Source organism: Melitaea cinxia, chromosome 16 (assembly GCF_905220565.1).
Source record: "Melitaea cinxia chromosome 16, ilMelCinx1.1, whole genome shotgun sequence".
In the NCBI taxonomy this organism is placed as follows: Eukaryota; Metazoa; Arthropoda; class Insecta; order Lepidoptera; family Nymphalidae; genus Melitaea; species Melitaea cinxia.
In genome coordinates this window covers 8886134-8906527 of record NC_059409.1, presented here as the reverse complement: position 1 = coordinate 8906527, position 20394 = coordinate 8886134, and the positions used below count along the sequence as shown (strand labels likewise).

At 33.7% G+C, this 20394-nt stretch overlaps 1 protein-coding gene across 1 annotated transcript in view; it reads right to left on the bottom strand.

Annotated features, from left to right (window-relative positions):
• Positions 1-1700: 1700 nt before the first annotated feature.
• LOC123660786 (serine/threonine-protein kinase SIK2) overlaps positions 1701-20394 on the bottom strand; it is a 56338-nt gene continuing 37644 nt past the window's right edge. The window contains exons 5-9 of the mRNA XM_045595824.1: positions 19838-20008; positions 18573-18696; positions 6760-6986; positions 5923-6065; positions 1701-4201 (exon numbers count right to left, since the gene is read on the bottom strand). Of these exons, the coding sequence (XP_045451780.1) occupies positions 1816-4201; positions 5923-6065; positions 6760-6986; positions 18573-18696; positions 19838-20008 (3051 nt within the window). The 3' untranslated portion in view covers positions 1701-1815. The remainder of the gene's footprint in view (positions 4202-5922; positions 6066-6759; positions 6987-18572; positions 18697-19837; positions 20009-20394) is intronic.

The window sequence follows — 20394 nt, the reverse complement described above, 5'->3', positions numbered from 1 at the left end:
GCAAATCATGTAATGTAAGTGTGCATGCTGTCGTGTGCTACTTCTACAAAAAAAAAGCAAAAAAGGTGATAAAATAAAACAAGAAAATTATAAGTTTACTTTTACTTGTATTTTAAATAACTTGCTTCTAAGTAAAGCTATCACATCTTACATATAATTACATTTACAATTAGCAAATAATAATAAAAACCTGTATACAGACTTTCACAAAGAAAACGAAATGTCTGACTGATGCCAATAATAAATATTTACTTAAAACTAATCAAGGTATTATATACTGTCGGGAAAATTAAAAATAAATATTTAGGAACATTTAAGATTATGCTTTCAAACATTACAAAATGCAATAATAATAATTATTATTATACATGTATTATATATAATACAATATTTGGCAAGTCAATTCAAACTATTGGAATTTGTAAACTAATAGAAATTTCTTTTTACGTCAGTTCTAAATTATAGGAATGAGTGAAGATAAATAATCTTGCTCTTTGAGTATAGGTATATTGAATACATTCAGTTTTGAAATGTAAACATTAATCAAACAGTACAACCAATTTATAACTATATATAATTATATACAAAATAGTATTGTAGTGAAATGGTTATCAAAACTTATTAATCTTACTTATTGGCAGTTAATTTATATCAATAATAATCGTGACCAACAAGACTTTTTTTTAAAGCACTAATTATTGTCATGCATTCTAGAGTTCATGCTTTTCAGTGAATAACAATCAATATCATGTTCGGATGTTGACAAACCAATACGACTACTGTGAGACGATGAAACCATTATTCGACGTAGCAGGTCGATCTTTTACAAGATAACATAAGATCGGCCTTTTACCCTGCTCCACAAACGTATTTCAATATGTTTCACATATTTAATAATAAATTAGCAACGTATAAACAACCATAACGATTACATATGTAAATCGCGTAATTAACTTTCTTAACGTGGAGCATGTTTCCCTGACGAACATAATAGATAGAGCGGGTAGTGTCGTTTGGAAAGACTTCCAACTTTATTTTAGCCCGCGATAGCAATAATTGTGCAATTGTCGCGTTTTACAAGCATTCGGTGATCTCTAATATTAGTAAAAATTATTTTAAAATAGTTTTAGTTATTGATTTCAATTCAAGAGGTTTATTTGATGACAAAATAGCAAGCAATCAGGGAGCTATTAATGGGTATCTTGCAAAATATAGCCCTTCCCGCTCCATCCACGAAGAACCTACAAGTTCATCACGTGCAATAATCGACTACCATTATCTACGACTACGACTACGCCTACGTGGAGATCTATGGCAATTTTCAATACCCTATATACGCGGTTTATTGAATTTAGCGATATAATTTTGACACAACCCGCGTGTATTTCAGGCTAAAATTCTACATCTAGTGAGCGCAATCACAGACAGTTTACAAAAAACGCTACTGCAGGATCGTCCATTAATCATTATAATATCACAAGGAACGGTGGGGGGGGAAGACATCACATGTATTTTTTGTTGAACGCGTGATCTCAAAACCAAAAAAACACCCAACAAATATCTGGAACCTCGATGTCTGTCGACAAATCTGTATCAGTACTTAATTTTCTAAAATTTAATCAAATTATACTTATAAAAATTAATTTCCTGAAAATTTTAACATACTCTGCACTAAACAAAATACACGTGATTTTTCGGTATGGGGAAGGGTGTATTCTGAAACATTTTTATATATCACCATATAAGGAGGCATGGGGGTGGGGGTTAAGTGGTTAAAGCTTTGTTAAAAAACCTCACATGATTAATGGACGACGCCTAATTGATCTGTTGGAATACCTGGAAGCAGGGCTGAGGTGGGAACAGCGCGGAGTTCCACTGCGGGCCCAGCTCCGAGATTTGACATGCGCTTTGTAGGCTCGATGGCAGTGTGGACCAGTTCTCGTTGCCTAATCGTTCCTTATGGCTCATTTCCATCGACCCCTGGTACGAAAACTTAGCCTCTTGACATTCCTCCTTGCCCTTTATATTATTCGGGTCCTCAACCAGCGCCTGGAACGCCAGGAGGTCCCGGTTCTCAGTTTCCGTGAGAGGTAGCGGCGGTAGGATTTGCTGTTGCTGGGCGATTTTATAACTCTGTTGCCTCAGCATCTGCCTCCGACTGAGACCCACTTGTAAACTGTGAAGGTTCATTTCGTGAACCGGGAGGTTGGGCGGAGTCATTTGCTTTTGAAGGAGTTGTCGTTTCTGTTGAAATAGCCTGTGCTGCATTAATTGTTGCTGGAGTGGAGGTTTGCTGACCTGAGATAGGGACGCGTGTGTCAAATCTGAACTATCCTGGAGGGCGGCGACCATTTTCGGACTAGCTGGCATCGGTGGCGAGGTACTTGAATAATTGAACGTTTCGGGGAGGCTTATACGCTTAGCAGGATTTTTAGTATCTAAATAGTGCGGTGTAAAGCTAGCTGCAAACTGATTGTGCTGTATCTGTCTCTGGGTCATCTCTTCGGCAGGGAGCGAGGACTGATATTGCGTTTTTAGTTTTTGGGCTTCTTTTTGAACCAGATGAAGCTCGAGTACACCTTTCGCTTTACAGTTTTCGTTTAACCTTTGACTATTAAATGCTAGGGTATTCTTCTGCGTATCGTTGGATTGAGCTGCTTGTTGTGCAACGAGACCGTCACTAGCGCGCCTCCCTTCTCTAAAATCCACAGGACTTCGTGTTATCGCCCGAGAACAATTCTTGTTTGCGGACTGATAGTTTATAGGATTGTGTCGCGCAATAAATCCCGTGCCAGTAGTTTTATTATTGTACGACGATATATAAACACATGGATGCATTGGACTAGTATTAACTAGAGAACTATTTTCGTAAGCTAACTTATCATCATTGGATGTGCAACTGGGTAAACTGCTTGTTAACTCATTTGAGCCATCGGACAATTGATAATCGATACTCTCGAATGTTGAAAAATTACTCTGCGATGAATCACAACTAAGGTTCTGACTGAGGCTTTTGTTATTAAAAAAAGTCACCACACCACTGCTTGAGCTTGAGCTGGCGTAAGAACTTAATCTGTTTGGTACCCCGCTTTGGACGTTTGGGACATCTTCCATATCTGTTTCGCAACCCTCGTCAGTCGACGACGAATATTGTTGTTGAAATTTTGTCGTTTCAGTTGAACCACTAGAAAGGACTTGGTTATACGTTTGGCCCGTAGTATATCTGTTCAGAGAAAACTTACTATCTGGTCTGTACAGTGTAGTTGGTACCAAATCGTTAGAGGTCAGCGTAGCAGAATAATTTGCTTCTGATGTCGAAGGTGGAACAACCGTATTTTGGAAATAGGAGTAACTTGAAAGATGTGGGTTCATGTACTCCTTGAATGGAGGTGTACATGTCTGCAGTCGATTAAGTTCTTGCTGTTGCGCTTGAGAAACTAATCTACTAGATTCCAATGGTTTTGGTTGTTCTAATACACTACTCAGTTTTGTGTCTGTAAACTGAGACGGTATAGGACTAGTGCTTAGCGTGACGGTACCCTTTAAAGGTAGCGGTGATTGTTGAAGCGTGTTCATAAGTTTCGCGGCTTCAGAACACATTGTAAATGTAGTGGAACTCGGTAACTTCACAGTCTCTACATTAAAATTAGTAGCAGAAGCAGAATTTTGTAGAAAATTTGCTATGGCGCTGTGATCCGTCGACGAAGAGCCTCTACCACCATCAATAGCACATTTTGAATCAAAACTCGACGACGTTAAAAGTCTAGTGCCGTCGTTAGCTTTAAGCGTATCCGGTCCTACCGTGGTCGACTGCTGTAACAACCGTCTACAATCTTCGCTGGACTGTTTCAATATGTTCTGTTGTTGCTCGTACGTAGACGTGAGGAGCCTGTGTGCCGGCACGGTCGTATCGCCCAACTTGGCACCGATCCTTTGATTCGATTGAGAGACGTCGACGTTCCTCAAGGATAAAAGCCTAGTGGAGTCTGTTTCGTGATTTCTTGCTTCGAGGTTTGCGACTAGAAAACTTCGGTGTGTGTCCGAAGGGTCAGAACTTCGCTGGAGAAGTCTCTGCTCGGTCATGTTTACACCCGCAAGGGACAGCAGTCGCTGCGTTTCCGCCGATGAAGCATCGGCTGGTGCAGCGGGCGTCGCTGTCACTCTGTTGTACTCTCTCGACTGTTCGCCTGCGAGAAGCAACCTGGAAACGATTTATATATATAGAAATATAATTATTAGTATAGAATATAGTTAGTTATTGCCAAAAAATACCTACGTACAACTACAATATTTATTTTAAATAGCATCCTACTTTTTCTCGACAACTGCGTCTTAGTTAACAACTTTAATTTTGTACCTTGAATTGTACACTACATTTAAAAAAAAAAGCAGATGAGTTATAATTTAATGGAACAAATTTATTCAATACTAGCCGACTCGTGCCCACTTCGTTGGGCGTTAATTATTATTTTTGTGAGGCAAATATATAGTAAAGTTTTCCTCTCTATTATATATTACTATTATTTTTCACTGAATTTCTCGTTCAATAACAAAATTTAGCCAATATCACTCCTGAATAGTGTAGCATTCTGTTAGTGAAAGAATTTTCATGATCGGATCAGTATTTGCCAAGATTACCCCCTTACAAACAAACAAAGTTAGAAACTTTACCTCTTTATAAAGGAAGTGGTATGAAAAAGAGTTTTAATGAGAGGATGTGAGTATGTCTGCGAAAGTAGATAGGGAGCCACTTGAGTCGATTACAAAAGTCGGAGACATGGTCATATTTACGGAGACCAAATATGAACCGCAGTAGAGTTTCAGCTCAGAGAGGCGCTCAAGTTTATTTAACTGCTTCTTTATGAAATCTAGGTAACAAATAACAGCATAGTCAAGAATAGAGCAGAAGTAGTCACTTCAGCACAGTTCGTAGTTCGTTTAGTTCAGCACAGTCGTGCTAACGCAATTTCTGTTGGCAAAGGAAGGAAATATTGAAGCCGACGGAGAGATCCGATAACTGCGAATAATTTACGATTGAGGAACTGAGTAAGTTAATCATTCAGTTTCCGAGTAATCCACACGAGGTTACAGTCAAATATTAGACCAAGGTTTTTTGCTTTTTCGCTGTAATTATTAACATTAAAAATGACGAGTGAAATAAGTGAGCAGTCACTTCGACACACTAGTTTTGAACTACCGATGATAATAACTTGACACTTATAGGATTAAAGTTTAGACCGTATGATTTACTACAACTATGAATGTTGTTCAAGTCATTATTTAATTTATTCATAGAAATCGGTAAGTCGATTAATTTTGCATGGGTGTCAATTTAAAGATCGTCTCCATACAGGTGGCAAAGAGAAGATATGTGAGGATCGAGAGAATTTATAAAGATTAAAAATAAAAGAACAATGTGGAACACCAACAGTTACGTTTAACAGGCACTCGCTGCCACCGCACAAGTAACTATTAAACAAGCCAATTGCTAATGGAGATATGCCAAGAGAATACAAGTTAGCCAGTAGTATATCAAAATCCAAGGTATTCAAAGCATTGCTAAAGTCCAGCAGGGTAAACACCATGAGTCTTTGTTTGTTTGTTTATTTATTTAAGAGTAACGTTTCGTAAGTGCCACTTCAGTCGTGTGGTCTATGTCACACTCTTTTTCATTCATACAATTGCCCTTTATTATTATCGTATTTAATGTTTATAGGTAATTTCAATAATGTTATACTTTTTCTGTAGTCAGTTAACCAGTTGAAGTTTTACTCGTTTTTAATCCGCATCTTCGCCACGCAATTTGATATAATGTTAAATAATCATTGGAAACTGTTTTGCTAACGATTTTTAAATGTGTTGTGTGTGAAATGAATTATGTACCGTTTGTTTTTATAAAAATAAATAGATTAATAATTGTACCTATTATGGTGGTCCCGCCTCGCGTCGTCCCGCTGGTCGGGCGGGCGGCGCGCGGGCCGGCGGTCGCAGGCGCGCGCGCGCAGCCGCTCCAGCAGCAGCAGGTAGATCGCCGCGTGGTGATCGTAACTGTTCGAGCGAAGACTCTGTGTGAAAGAATACGTGTCGTGATACCCCACAGCCGCCCCACCACTAACTATTCTACTTATTTCTCTGTTTTTAATGACTAATTTTTATACGGCTATGTGTAATGTTATAGATCTTTAACTGTTCGAATAGACTCTGATGTTGTAAGAATGTGTTTCGAGATAACTCAGGTGTCTCACCCCTCTCCCTATGCGTAAAGTGAGGCTCTAATTTTTGATATTCTAAAAAAATATTTAACATTACTTTGTTATCTATTTAAGAATACGTAATTATGTAATACTTTATGTACATATTCAATCATTTTACGTATCTATATTACATATGTGTACTATTATAATGCTCCGGTTGTGAAAGAAACAATGTCATGATACGCTGGGCATACAAAAAATGAATTGTTATGAATATTTCTATACCAGTATCCTTACCAGTCCAGACACTTTTACCATCTCTTTTTCGACAGTGTTTTATTTCTTGCATTAAAAATTAAGTACAACAGGTTGATAATTTGTTTATTGTAAAGGTAATGAGTAATTACATATTCAATATATTTTGTAATATAAGTGACAACAATGAGCATCTACGTTCATAAAATTTTGAAGTATGTACCAATTACCAAAATACAATGAAATACGATGCTCTAAAGTTAATAGACACGATTGATATCAAAATGTGTTTGCGTATAAATCAACTTACCTCTTTGGTTTTAACTGGGTCGATTCCCAAACTCTGCATTAGTCGAAGCACTTGTTCATTGGGCTCCTGAGTATGATGCGACACATGTGCAGGGCTTCTCATCGGGTCGGTCACAGCGGGAACCGTATAGGGTTCCGCTGCCATCCAACGGTGCTTCTTGATCTGATCTATCGTATACCGCTTCATTGGTTCAAGGACTAGCATCTTGCGTATTAAAGACTCGCAGTCTGGAATTAATACAAACATTGTATCATTATATTATTTTGGAAATGAAATCGTTTTAATGTGTATTAATTTTAATTGTAACACTGAACTTTACTATTTATCTACAAATATGTTTATAGAAAACAATTAGATCAGACAGGGTAATGATGAATAATTAAAATTTTTGGTGACGCGTTATAAATAACAGAAATTCAGTGTTACCTAATTCATATTATACATCGTTAGAACGTTACTCTATGACGTCATTAAAGGCGAGGTGGTGATTTAAGGCCGTTGCATACGTAACGTACATGGGACGGCGTTAGAACGTGGACGGGACGGGAACGGAACGTCGTTAGTAAACACGGATGGGGATTTTTAATGCATATGCAACGTGACAGTAGCTCGGTAACAGTAGGTAAATAAGCACATACTTCCCTACTTTAGCTCTCCGGAGCGAACGGAACGACTGAGCATACGCAGCGGATTCATGGACGGGACACACGTGGACGGTTCACGTTCCCGTCCCGTCCGAGCTTGCGTGACGTATGAGCTTTTTTGCTTACGAACGACTCTTCCAAAACTGTATGTTCCGTTTCGTAGGAACAAAAACACGTTACATATGCAATGGCCTTTAACCCCATCGAAAAGGTCAGGGGACGGGGTATGACGGAAATGACGCCTTGTCATTGTATCATAACCAACGAACCGTAAATATGTTCCGCTAAAATCACATTATCTCGAGCCTTACAATATAACTAAAGAAAAAATCTACAAATTTTATTGCTTAGTGAAAAAAGTTCATAATATCATTTCATAATAAATTTGTTGGCTCATTTACTATTAACAATTCTGCAAAATATGTACGCAGAATTTCCTCGATACATTACTAATAAGAACGCGCCAGTAATACGTTGTACTAATATTACACGGCCACAAAAAAGTCATGACATAATTACATAATTGTGTTTGCTCACAAACGAATAAAAACCGACTTCAATTACATCGACGAGTAATACAACGTAGATCGACGAAAAAATAGTCAAGTAACTACGCGTTATCAAAGATTACTCAAAAAGTAGTAATCAGATCTCGATACAATTTATATGTGACCACATGATAAACATCAGCTTTCGATTAAATTAAAAATTATTAAAATCGGTACACCCAGTAAAAAGTTATTGCGGATTTTCGAGAGTTTCCCTCGATTTATCTCGGATCCCATCATCAGATCCTGGTTTCCTTATCATGGTACTAAACTAGGAATATCTTCTTTCTAACAAAAAAAGAATTATCAAAATCGGTACAACAGTAGAAAGTTATTGCGGATTTTCAAGAGTTTCTCTCGATTTCTCTGGGATACCATCATCAGATCCTGGTTTCCTTATCATGGTACTAAACTTGGGATATCTCCTTTCCAACAAAAAAAGAATTATCAAAATCCGTACATCCAATAGAAAGTTATGCAGTATAATACAACGCAGGTCGACGAAAAAAGCGTCAAGTAAAAACGCATTATTAGATATAGCTCGAAAAGTAGTTGTTAGATCTCAAATAAATTTAAATGGGACCAATTGGCACACACCACCTTTCGATTAAAAGAAAATTTGTCGAAATCGCTCCACCCAGTCAAAAGTTCTGATGTAACATACATAAAAAAAAAAAATAAAAAAATACAGTCGAATTGAGAACCTCCTCCTTTTTTTGGAAGTCGGTTAAAAAATATACAGTCGAATTGAGAACCTCCTCCTTTTTTGGGAGTCGGTTAAAATAAAATGTACATCATTTATGCAACTTTCATGTAACAAAAAAACCTTCGTTCTAACTCGTACATGGCATCTATTACTATTACGTAAGTAGTACAATGCATTAATAAGTACCCATAACGACTTAAAAGTTAACTTGGCTGCGAAGCTTATTTAGTTTAGTTTTCATTTCTTTGCATTTTAGATGTAATTTTTTTTTTTCGTTATTTAAATCTTTTGGTATTGATTGTACTCCACGAGGCAATGACTGACGACAAGAATAGGTAAAACGCAAGTACTTACGCTACAATGACGCAAATAAACAATATTAACGCATCGGTAACATTCCTTGTATCAGCATTAGTTTTAAGATATGAATCGATAATTTACTTAAATTGATAGTTACATTAGTTTTTTACATCGTGATACTTTTTTGTTAATATACTTACTCTCTTAATAAACGGAAACAAATTTCTTTTGACGTAATGAATAAATTAATTTTCCTTAAGAATTCAGGATAGAATATTGTAAATTCAATAAATAGGAATTTGTTAAAAGGTTAAAGGATCAAATGAAAAAACATTTATTAAATCATTGAATATTATTTTCATGTGACAAATGAAATCTTGTACAATTCTAGAAGTACGAGATATAAATGGGACATAATCTGATTATCAGACATCTAACAGATATGTTAAATATGCACTAGATAACATAAACGTCAGAGAAGATATAGAGTAAATATTTGTCGTTGCGAACGTTTACACGCTGTTACAATATAGGAAATTGATAACATCTATATCATAAAGTTTGTTTAATTGTTTGTTTGTTTGAACGCGATAATTTTAGGAACTACTGGTTCGCATTGAGAAAATATTTTTGTATTGGATAGCCCATTTACCGTGAAAGGCTAAATTGATAACATCTATATCATAAAGTTTGTTTAATTGTTTGTTTGTTTGAACGCGATAATTTTAGGAACTACTGGTTCGCATTGAGAAAATATTTTTGTATTGGATAGCCCATTTACCGTGAAAGGCTATATATAGGCTATTTTTTCCTTAAATTTGGAGCACAGCTAGTCATGTATATACATGTATAATTATTATTATACATGTATATATATATGAAACATTAAAATATTACTCATATGAGTAATATAATATATTAATATTTTGTCTGTAAAAGATCACTCACTATACTAGTGTTAAGGCCGCCTATGCACTTTATTTAAATTAGAATATTGTTTTTTCCTTATGTGATTTCAAATGTGACATGACATAAGACATAGAGAGATGACAATAAAGTGTTAAAAAGTTAAATAATAATAATAAATTCACACAAAAAAATTCACTTCAAATGTATTTAATGTTAAATTTTATTTTTCGGATATGAAGAAGAAGAATCATTTGTTTGAGTACGTACGTGAATTATAGTTAATAATAATAATTAGAGTAGCGATTGGATATTATTAGACGAGTTCGTTTTTAATCATTTTAATACATGAAAACATTCAAATGCGTCATTCAAACTTAAATATGGGTAATGGCTTTCTTATGCTGAAAGAGAATGACGCCCGTCGATGAATAAATAAATCCCGTATCCATCGAAAATAATCTTACGTAAATATTTTATTTTGAGCGAGAAGGATATATTTACATAGCATTAAACAAAATATAGTGTCGATTGGTGTGACGAATTCGATTATAAATATTCGCTTAGTTATAGTGCTCTTCGAAATAGACTGCGTAACCAATTTCTACACTTAGCGCAAACAAAACACGGTGCCCATCAGACTGGAGTAATTTCGTACTATATTATTTACTTGCTTCATTTCCTCTTAAAATAAAATCGATGACTAGTGAAGTTTTAGCCAGGCGATTCTATTAATAATCGCTCGGACGCAAATATCGCGTGCTCTGCCTGACCATTGACGCAATCGTGTGAAAAATGTGCGGGTGTTATTTAATAAAATCGTGGAAAGTCAGTGGGCGCCAATAGCTATGATGTGCCATGAACTTGGTGCAATTTTACGAGCGAACTCGTCGTACCGTCACCGGCGGTCGCCAATGCTTGCCAGCAACTAATCGCTGCCCATAAAACAAAGATGTAAACACGTCGAGTATGACGCACTTCAAATCTTTCATCTTATCCGTGCTTTTATAAATATATTTAAATAATATAAAACAATCATATTTTTTGTGTAAGTACGTCGTGACAAAAGGAATACAAATATTGTTATGACTGATACCAGCTTTTGTGTGCAGTTTTGTTGATTTCCTAATGTGATTAATGTTAAATTAGGATCCGTATTTAATTCATTTAATATTTTTAAGTGATAAATATTTATCGGACAGATAAATGTATATTTATTTACACTTGGTAAAATATATATATATTTTTTTTTATTTTTAAGTGCATTTTGTAACAAAGAGTGATTTTTTTTATTGAGCAATAAAAATGTTTTAGTTTTTATGAAAATATCACGGTATCAAGGTCGACGTTATTAAGAATGGGTCAGTTATAAATAAAATTACAAAAAAATAAAACAGTATTGTGTCCTACAAAAAATTTGCTGCATATAAACGACGGTAATAACGGTACTTTGTAGGTAAACTGATTGCAGAGGAAATAATAGGTATTTTAAATTTAGATGTACATTTTCGTTAATATTATGTGGTCATATAAATAATTACTTCAAATCGAATTAAAATATAGTTTTCAATAAAAACTACTAAGGTATACATAACTGATAAAAATACATTCTATTCTGTCGTCATATTATAATAATATATAAGTTTTTGCCTTATCAGAATAAACTGTAAACGAGGTCTGTTTAACATAGTACACATTATATTTTACGTAAGTTAGCGTATCAAGATCATTGCGTGTTTGTTGCTTCACTGACGGAACATATAGGTAGGTATAGATTTTCTCATTCCTATGCTAATTTTTTAAACGTTAGTTTCTTTTCTTATTATCGTTGATATATAAATACGTATAAACACTATCTTAGTCTCAATAATTAATAATTAATATGTAATTACTATTAAATTTAAAACTTCAATAATAATAAATTATCTTACAAAAATGTGTTTTGAGCACTGAGTCTTCCTCCCATTTTATCAAATAAATTTTAAACATAATATGAACATTACGTGAAGGACATAAATTATGTATAAATTACCTTACTTATGGAGACATGAGCCCGTTAAATGCAAAACATTTCAATTTTTCATGAAAAGTAATCGTACTCATATGAGACAATAGTGAAAAAGCATGGTACTATAGTAACAAGCGTATAGTAAAACGAAAACTTTAATTACATAGGTTAGTCTTTTTCAGAGTGTGAAGAAGACGGAATGCAACTGCACCAAATACATTATTAATATCCACACATAAAATTCAACAATAATTAAATAATTAGGAAAAATATGAAACATTACAATAGCCTCAGTATGAGTAAGCACCAATTTTCATTGCGTTTCTTTTTTGACATTAAAATGTTATATGACCTAGTATTGCCAGCATAAATTACTCAAATTGCTTTGTTGCACAACGGTCACATAAGTCGATAACTGGAAGGATGAACTTATTGTGCGCGAACTGTGTTCAAACTGGTCGGGTATTTTGACCCAGTAAACTAGCTGTATCATCATTACAGCCTATACAGTCCACTGCTGGACATAGGCCACCACAAGTTTACTCCAAAAATAACGTGAACTCATGTGTTTTGCCCATAGTCACCACGCTGGGCAGGCGGGTTGGTGACCGCAGTAATGGCTTTGTCGCACCGAAGACGCTGCTGCCCGTCTTCGGCCTGTGTATTTCAAAGCCAGCAGTTGGATGGTTATCCCGCCATCGGTCGGCTTCTTAAGTTCCAAGGTGGTTGTGGAACCTTGTTATCACTTAGTCGCCTCTTACGACACCCACGGGAAGAGAGGGGGTGGCTAAATTCTTTAGTGCCGTAGCCACACAGCACAACTACTACTACTAACAACTAGCTGTATATTATTTATAATTGACTAATAAGAATATTTATAATTAGAAAACAAACAAGCGTCTCAATTTATACGTAGAAACAGTCATATATTACACTCAAATATGAACAGAAAATAATTTCTGAAGCAAAAGCAAAATAGTATCTGAATAAAAATGAAATATATAATTGTATTGAAGATTTAAATTGAACAAAATTCGATATAACACATTTTCCTTGTCATTTTTGCTGCACTATCGATATCGCTCAGTTTTTAAATAGACGCCTATGTCAAGTTCTTTTCTGTTAACCTAAAAAGACTAGTAAATAGATTGAAGTTTGGGTATTTGAGTCACGTATCCCATAAGGTTTGTCCTTTTGTAGTTTATCTACTTCTAGCTTTAGTCGAGCAAGGCCAATTTACAAGGAATAAATAGCTTCACGGAGCCGTCCTTCAAATAATTTAGACGACATTTACTTGAAGAACCAGAAAATATCTTTCACTTGATAACGTCTACATTGTTTGGTAATGAATAGTATTTATAATGTATGTCAACTTTCAGAAGAAATAACAAAAAAATATTGTTTGTATTTTTTATTTAAAGTCTTGGAGAAAAAAAGCATCACTGCTGTATTGTTATTCTTATAAAAGAACTTTCTTTATTTGAAACAATTTTCTCATTCAGACATTCCTATACGCGTTGTTCTAAGACTACGTTTATACTCGTATAAAGTCATTAACATTTCTTGCGTCAAACCTATGCTCGACGTTTCAGAGTACGTAGAAGGCGTCAATAACACTATTTTTGGAACGGCCGTCATCGGCATCAAGGTGTTTACTGAATGAACAGAAGCAAATGCACTAAAAAAGCATTACATTTTATTATTTTATACTTCTTTTTCGTCGAAATGGTTTAGATTTAGAAATTTAAACTTTATTATATTAGTAAAGAAATCGAGAGCAAAGACGGCTCGATTGGACAATATAATAGTCCGGTCAAAATAGACATATCGTATAAAAAAAAAAAACTCCGCCAGGTCTGGGCTATATTTTTAGATATTCGCTATCGAGAAAAATCCAAATAACAAAAAATTTGACCTTTGACCTTGAATGACTTTAGCATACATGTGATGATGAATGGGAACTTTTAGAACTTTATTTTTACTGGTGCACCCAAATTATCCAACTAAATTCAACTTTTTCGGAGGTTTTTTTTTTCTATTTGATCACTATTTTTATGACTAATTTGACCAGACTAATACGTGCGGACATCGTTCGATCGAGAGACCGTTGGTTTGAAATCAGATCATTCAATCAATTCAATCAGATCATTTCAAAGTCAACAAAAAATCAGCTTGTGCAACATCGGCATCGTAGCGGAATGCGTATGTTTACGTTAAAATTTTGAGACATATTCGTAATTACAACAGTTACTTCTAATGGAGCAGCATAGAGAAATAAGCTTTAATTCTTTAAGTAAGAGACGATGAAAAAAATATATAAATTTCTTAATAAAATGTATCTTATATTAAATGTCTCTAAAAAGTCTTTTACAGAATTGTAGTAAGAAATTGAATCGCTTTATACGCGTGATATCATGTTTGATAAATATGAAAACTCTATTTATATAAATCACGTGTTGTCTTTGAATAAAATCGACCCAAAGTCGGACGTATACACCCAGATTCCTTTACGTGAAACTCATGACGTGTTGGACATTCCTAAGAAGGAAATGTCTGAGTTCATAAGCGTCTTATACAGTGACAAATGCCATTGGCATGATAGGTATAGCTTAGAGATGGATCATGATACAATAATATCAATAAAATTATTATTTATAACAATAAACATTTGTTGTGTAACCATTGTAATAAATTAAATACTTTAATATGAACAAAATAACACAGAACTCTTTAAAATGATATTTATTTGTCAGGTAAAAGTACAAGGCAGCCCAAGACCACGTTGAATGAGTACAGCCACAGCGACTTGCTGCCAGAAGAGCAAATTGGATTCTCTGCATTGTGCGCCGCAGTGAAACATCGTCTAAGGATCCCGATTGTTTCGACGAAGACGATTTTATATTGACTAATTTTGTATTTTAATTAGGTTTCCGTTCCTAACTGCATTGCCAAAAGTTAAAAGATTATGTGGTGTCACGGGACACCAGGTAGGAACGAAGTTTCTTCGGGTAGTATAGAAGCAACACAATTTGAAAAAAAATATGTTGAATGTTATATATATTTTCTAGTTCTTGATTTTTTTTTAATTTTGTTGATTAGTTTGTATTAAGTACGTAAAAGTATTTAGGAAATTTAGTATTTTAGAAAATAAAAAATAACGTAAGATAAAATAAATCAAACAAAATAATAATAATAATAATAATAATCAAACTATTAAGTGAAATAAAAAAAAACGTGTCTTTATTTTTGTCGACAGTATAAATTTACATAAATAATTAAAAAAAAAGTTTACTAGTAATATTTTAGTTTTACAAACCTCATATTATACAGTCGTGTGACTGATATTACGTCACTTCCGTTATATATTTTATTTTATTTTTCTAGAGAAAAACTGCGTAATTAAATTAATGTAAGATTAATAGTGAAAGTTTAGTAGGACAAATTTGAGCACATTTTAATATCTTTTAAACTTAAACAAATTATGTGACTTTATTAACCGACTTCCAAAAAAGGAGGAGGTTCTCAATTCGACTGTATTTTTTTTTATGTATGTTACATCAGAACTTTTGACCGGGTAGACCGATTTCGACAAATTTTGTTTTAATCGAAAGGTGGTGTGTGCCAATTGGTCCCATTTAAATTTATTTGAGATCTAACAACTAATTTTCGAGTTATATCTAATAATGCGTATTTACTTGACGCTTTTTTCGTCGATCTACGTTGTATTATACCGCATAACTTTCTACTGGATGTACCGATTTTGATAATTCTTTTTTTGTTGGAAAGGGGATATCCCTAGTTTGGTACCATGATAAGGAAACCAGGATCTGCTGATGAGATCCCAGAGAAATCGAGGGAAACTCTCGAAAATCCGCAATAACTTTTTACTGGGTGTACCGATTTTGATAATTTTTAATTTAATCAAAATCTGATGTTTATCATGTAGTCACATATAAATTTTATCGAGATCTGATAACCCTTTTTGAGTAATCTTTGATAACGCGTAGTTACTTGTCTATTTTTTCGTCGATCTACGTTGTATTACTTGTCGATGTAATTGAAGTCGGTTTTTTTTTTCGTTTGCGAGCAAACACAATTCATCATTACAGCCTATACAGTCCACTGCTGGACATAGGCCTCCACAAGCTTACGCCAAAAATAACGTGAACTCATGTGTTTTGCCCATAGTCACCACGCTGGGCAGGCGGGTTGGTGACCGCAGTACTAGCTTTGTCGCACCGAAGACGCTGCTGCCCGTCTTCGGCCTGTGTATTTCAAAGCCAGCAGCTACGTGTGGCTACGGCACTAAAGAATTTAGCCACCCCCTCTCTTCCCGTGGGTGTCGTAAGAGGCGACTAAGGGATAACAAGGTTCCACAATCACCTTGGAACTTAAGAAGCCGACCGATGGCGGGATAACCATCCAACTGCTGGCAAACACAATTATAAAATAACAATATTAAAATTATAATAAACAATATACACATGTCATTTTCTAACGCTTTCTAGTGCTTCTCACTCATGCTTGTAAGGAGGTTACTACGCCAAAATGTTTACGTTATTTTTCAGAAGTCGTGGTGCCGCGGGTACACTGTAATACTTATAAATAAGTGGGTATTTCAAATATAATAATTGCGAATTTTAGGTAAAATGGTCACTTGAGTGTTACGTAGCGTTAAGTGCGGGGCTCAGAAATACATTACGGCAAGTTTCATTATCAAAATCTCCAAAAATTGCGTTACGTAATACTTGTTCGGTAGGTATTGTAGATAAATAGATTTTATAATCACAAGTGCAGAAAAATCGTCAACAAAAAATTCTAAAGTTGGAAAAAATATATTTACAGTCTGTTTCAAACATAATAATTTTCTAGTTTATGAAAACGTAATGTTTATGAGCCGGGGCTGCGGAATGCATGATTGAACAAGGCGATGACGCAAGTACATTATCAAGTAGCTTATCGATTTCATTATTTTTATCTGAACATTTTGGTCAGGATAATTCGTTTCGATACAACCTTATCGTTAACTTTCAACTGGATATTAAATACATATTAAGAAAAGATTTTGTTTTACATACGTATTAGAGATTATGATTTATTTAATACTGTAAAGAAGAAAAAAGTATTTTGAAATAGATTTTATTAGGAGTATCTGTCGTATTAATTGGTTTGTTGTAGTTTGTTTAAATATTGGCAGCAAATGTAGATAATGCCTTCAAATATGCATAATTATAACAACTGCAAAGACGATGCTATACTACATTTAATCCTCACGCTCCAGCTATTCATTAAACATACAAGCTTTAATATTTATTTACAACGAACACTGCTAGCGTATGTGCTCGAATGTTTCATTTTGATCTGGAATTCGAAAACGAATTATTTTTGCTAGGAAATTCATTCTCGTATTACGGTCTTGTAAAATTGTTGTTCGAAAAGTTCAGATTTGGCATTATCTGGGGAAATCGTTACAAATGTGATTTACTATGTTTTAGACTACTAATTTGCTTTTTTATGGAATACTATTTTAATTAATTACACTTTTAGTTTATTTTGTTTTTAATTCAGTCTCTTTTTACAAAAATATTAGTCAGAAGTAAAAATATTAGGTTTTTAAATCCAATCGCCACGAAAATTATTAAATTATTCGTAACTTTGTATAAATTCAGTAGAGGTCTACAAGAGAATATATCGCAAAACATTTATTTGTAAAAAGGGCTATTCAATTACACCCCTGAACTTGGCAAACGAACGACTCCTAATTTAACAATTTTCCATATTAAAATGTATGTATTCAACGAACTCTGTTTTTACTTACTGTCTTAACTTTAGTTGAATTTTGATTTTACGTGACCTTCATTTATTCTTAGAACATTAGAATCGTAAACAACCAAAAAGCCATGAAATACATTAAAATCATATTAACTTTCAAATTAACTTATTGAATATTAGACATATATTACAAAAAAAAAAAAAAAATGTATAAAGCAAATATAATTCCCCAAATTAAAATGAAAAGAAAACATTGTACTATGATTGTTTAGCCTTATTATTAATAATAAACCCAACAACAATAATATCAATCAAATATGGAAATCGATTCGTTATAATAAAATTGGAACAACGTTCAATAATTGTTAAAATTATGTAATCGAACTATTTATTGCATTATAAAAGTCTTTCAGAAGAGTATATAGGTACCTATCTATATAAGAAAATGTATATCAGATATATGTTTTATCATTTTTATGTTTTAAAAGGAGCGGTAACATGTCGTTTCGCCTTTTGTAATGTTCCTGTCGAGATTCACCCGCATTAAATCTCTCTAACAACTTGATATTTAAATTACTTAGATTGGTCTATGATAGTGCTTATTACTTTAAATTCAAATAGGTATTACAAAATTATCGAATTAAACTGATATTTAAAATACTCGTTTTATGTTAGGAAAATTTTCATACATGTTATATTTAATTTTTTTACTAACGTATATGCGTGGTTTACAACTTCCATGATAGGGCAAAGATGTCAACCGAAGTAATTATAAACTATAGTAGTAAAGCTTTAAACAGTAGTAACGTTAGCCTTATTGTCAAAAGCCATGTAATTATTTGATTTCCCGCTCTTACAATAAAAAAAAACCAAAAAGAAACAATTACGAAATAGCCTTAAGGCAAAATAGCAAAAACGAAAAGACTCACCTTCACTCATAAAGTAAGGTATCCTAAATCTTCCAGAAAGCACTCTGTCCCTGAGCGATTGAAGGGTTGAACCGTCGAAAGGTAGCGCGCCGCAAACCAATACATACAGCACCACCCCAAGGCTCTGTGAACCATTGAAGACATCTCTGAATAGAATACGTAAGATAGGCTTTTGATGCACTACTCGGAAAATTACTTAAAAAATAATCATTGCGAAATTGCTTTGACGATTTTAGAGAGTTTCTAAGCACTTAACAGGCAAAACAATTTATTGTGGGTCTTTAAAATTAATTTTAAAACAAGTGTACTTACGTACAATGTTATTGTTGGTACATTATTATTTGAATGTTTAAAAACATTTTAACAAATCAACAGCAAATCAAAACCTTTTAAATAGCAAATTTTACACATGTATTACATTTCGTAATATTGTCTCATTATATAAAATTTTCTTAAATTAAACGACCTCACTAGCAACGTTAAAAGCATTTAAAAGGCATAAATTATTCCGAAAGGAAATTAAAGCAGCTCGTTACGAGTAAACTACGAGCATATTAAAAATCAACAAGAATAATTTTGCCAATCTTATTAAATGAAAAATTGCTACGAATTCGTTCACCGAATATTTCATGTTTCTTATTTTGTTAACCTTAAAGTCTAAGTTCCTGAAATAAGCGAGGTCGTTACTGCGTTAAAATAATGTAAAAAATTATAAAAATAATATTAGCTCGCTTAATTTAGTCAATTTGCGTCAAACCGTCTATCATACTAAGTAAATTTACTATCTGAAAACATTTTTATTTATCTTATACGAGGTAAATAAAATTTCTACGTTAACGTCCTTAACCTTCTTATAATAAACTCATGGAAATAGTTTTAAAAAAAATGTCAGCAAAAAAATATTGTTTATTATGTGAACGTATTGACACATTAATGAAATTTTATTTACAATATTAATCAAATCGTGTTTTTTTGTCAGTATATATAGATTGAAGTCTAATTTTGCAAGTTTTTTCATAGACTTAATTTTAACAATCTTACACAAAGAGTTCACATTTTTCCTTTTATATCATCGTTTCTTTTATATTATTACACTATAATTTTTAAAGTTTTAATTTGTAAATGACGATTCAGAAGTGCTCATGGGGCCTATTTGAATAAAGTCGTATTTTAATTTTGAAATTTGATTTTGATTATATAAAAGAAACGATTTCAATGTTATTCCATATCTCATAAATCTACAATAAAATAAAAGTAAAACATACCCATATGTCAATTTCAGGGCCGGTGTAACGTTTTCCCTCAAAGACTTCAGGCGCAGCGTAAGGTGGCGACCCACACCACGTTGCTAGGAGCTCTCCCGTCGCATAATAGTTGCTGAACCCGAAGTCTGCGATTTTGATATTCATATTCGCGTCCAGTAACAAGTTCTCCGCCTAAATGAGAAAACGTTGACCATTCAACACCGATGAGTCGCCATATATTTTTAAGGACATTAATATGAAAGGTTTTTAAAGAGAACCGTTAAAATATTTAATTACAATATTATATATATTTTTAAATACTTGTTCAGTACTATTTTTACAAAGTGTTATCAAAAATCTTAGTACCAAAAACATGTATCGTGTAATGGTTTTAATGTTTGGTATTAGGCTTAAAATTTTCCATATATTATGTAAAATGCCAACCTTATCCTAACTTAAACGAGATCAGCTTATGCTTCCGTCATCGCCTAACCTACTTTTGAAATTTTATTCAGTCGAAGCATTTTGAAGCGCTATCATACTGTTTATTTCTATTTCAAAGAGATTTGAATATTGAC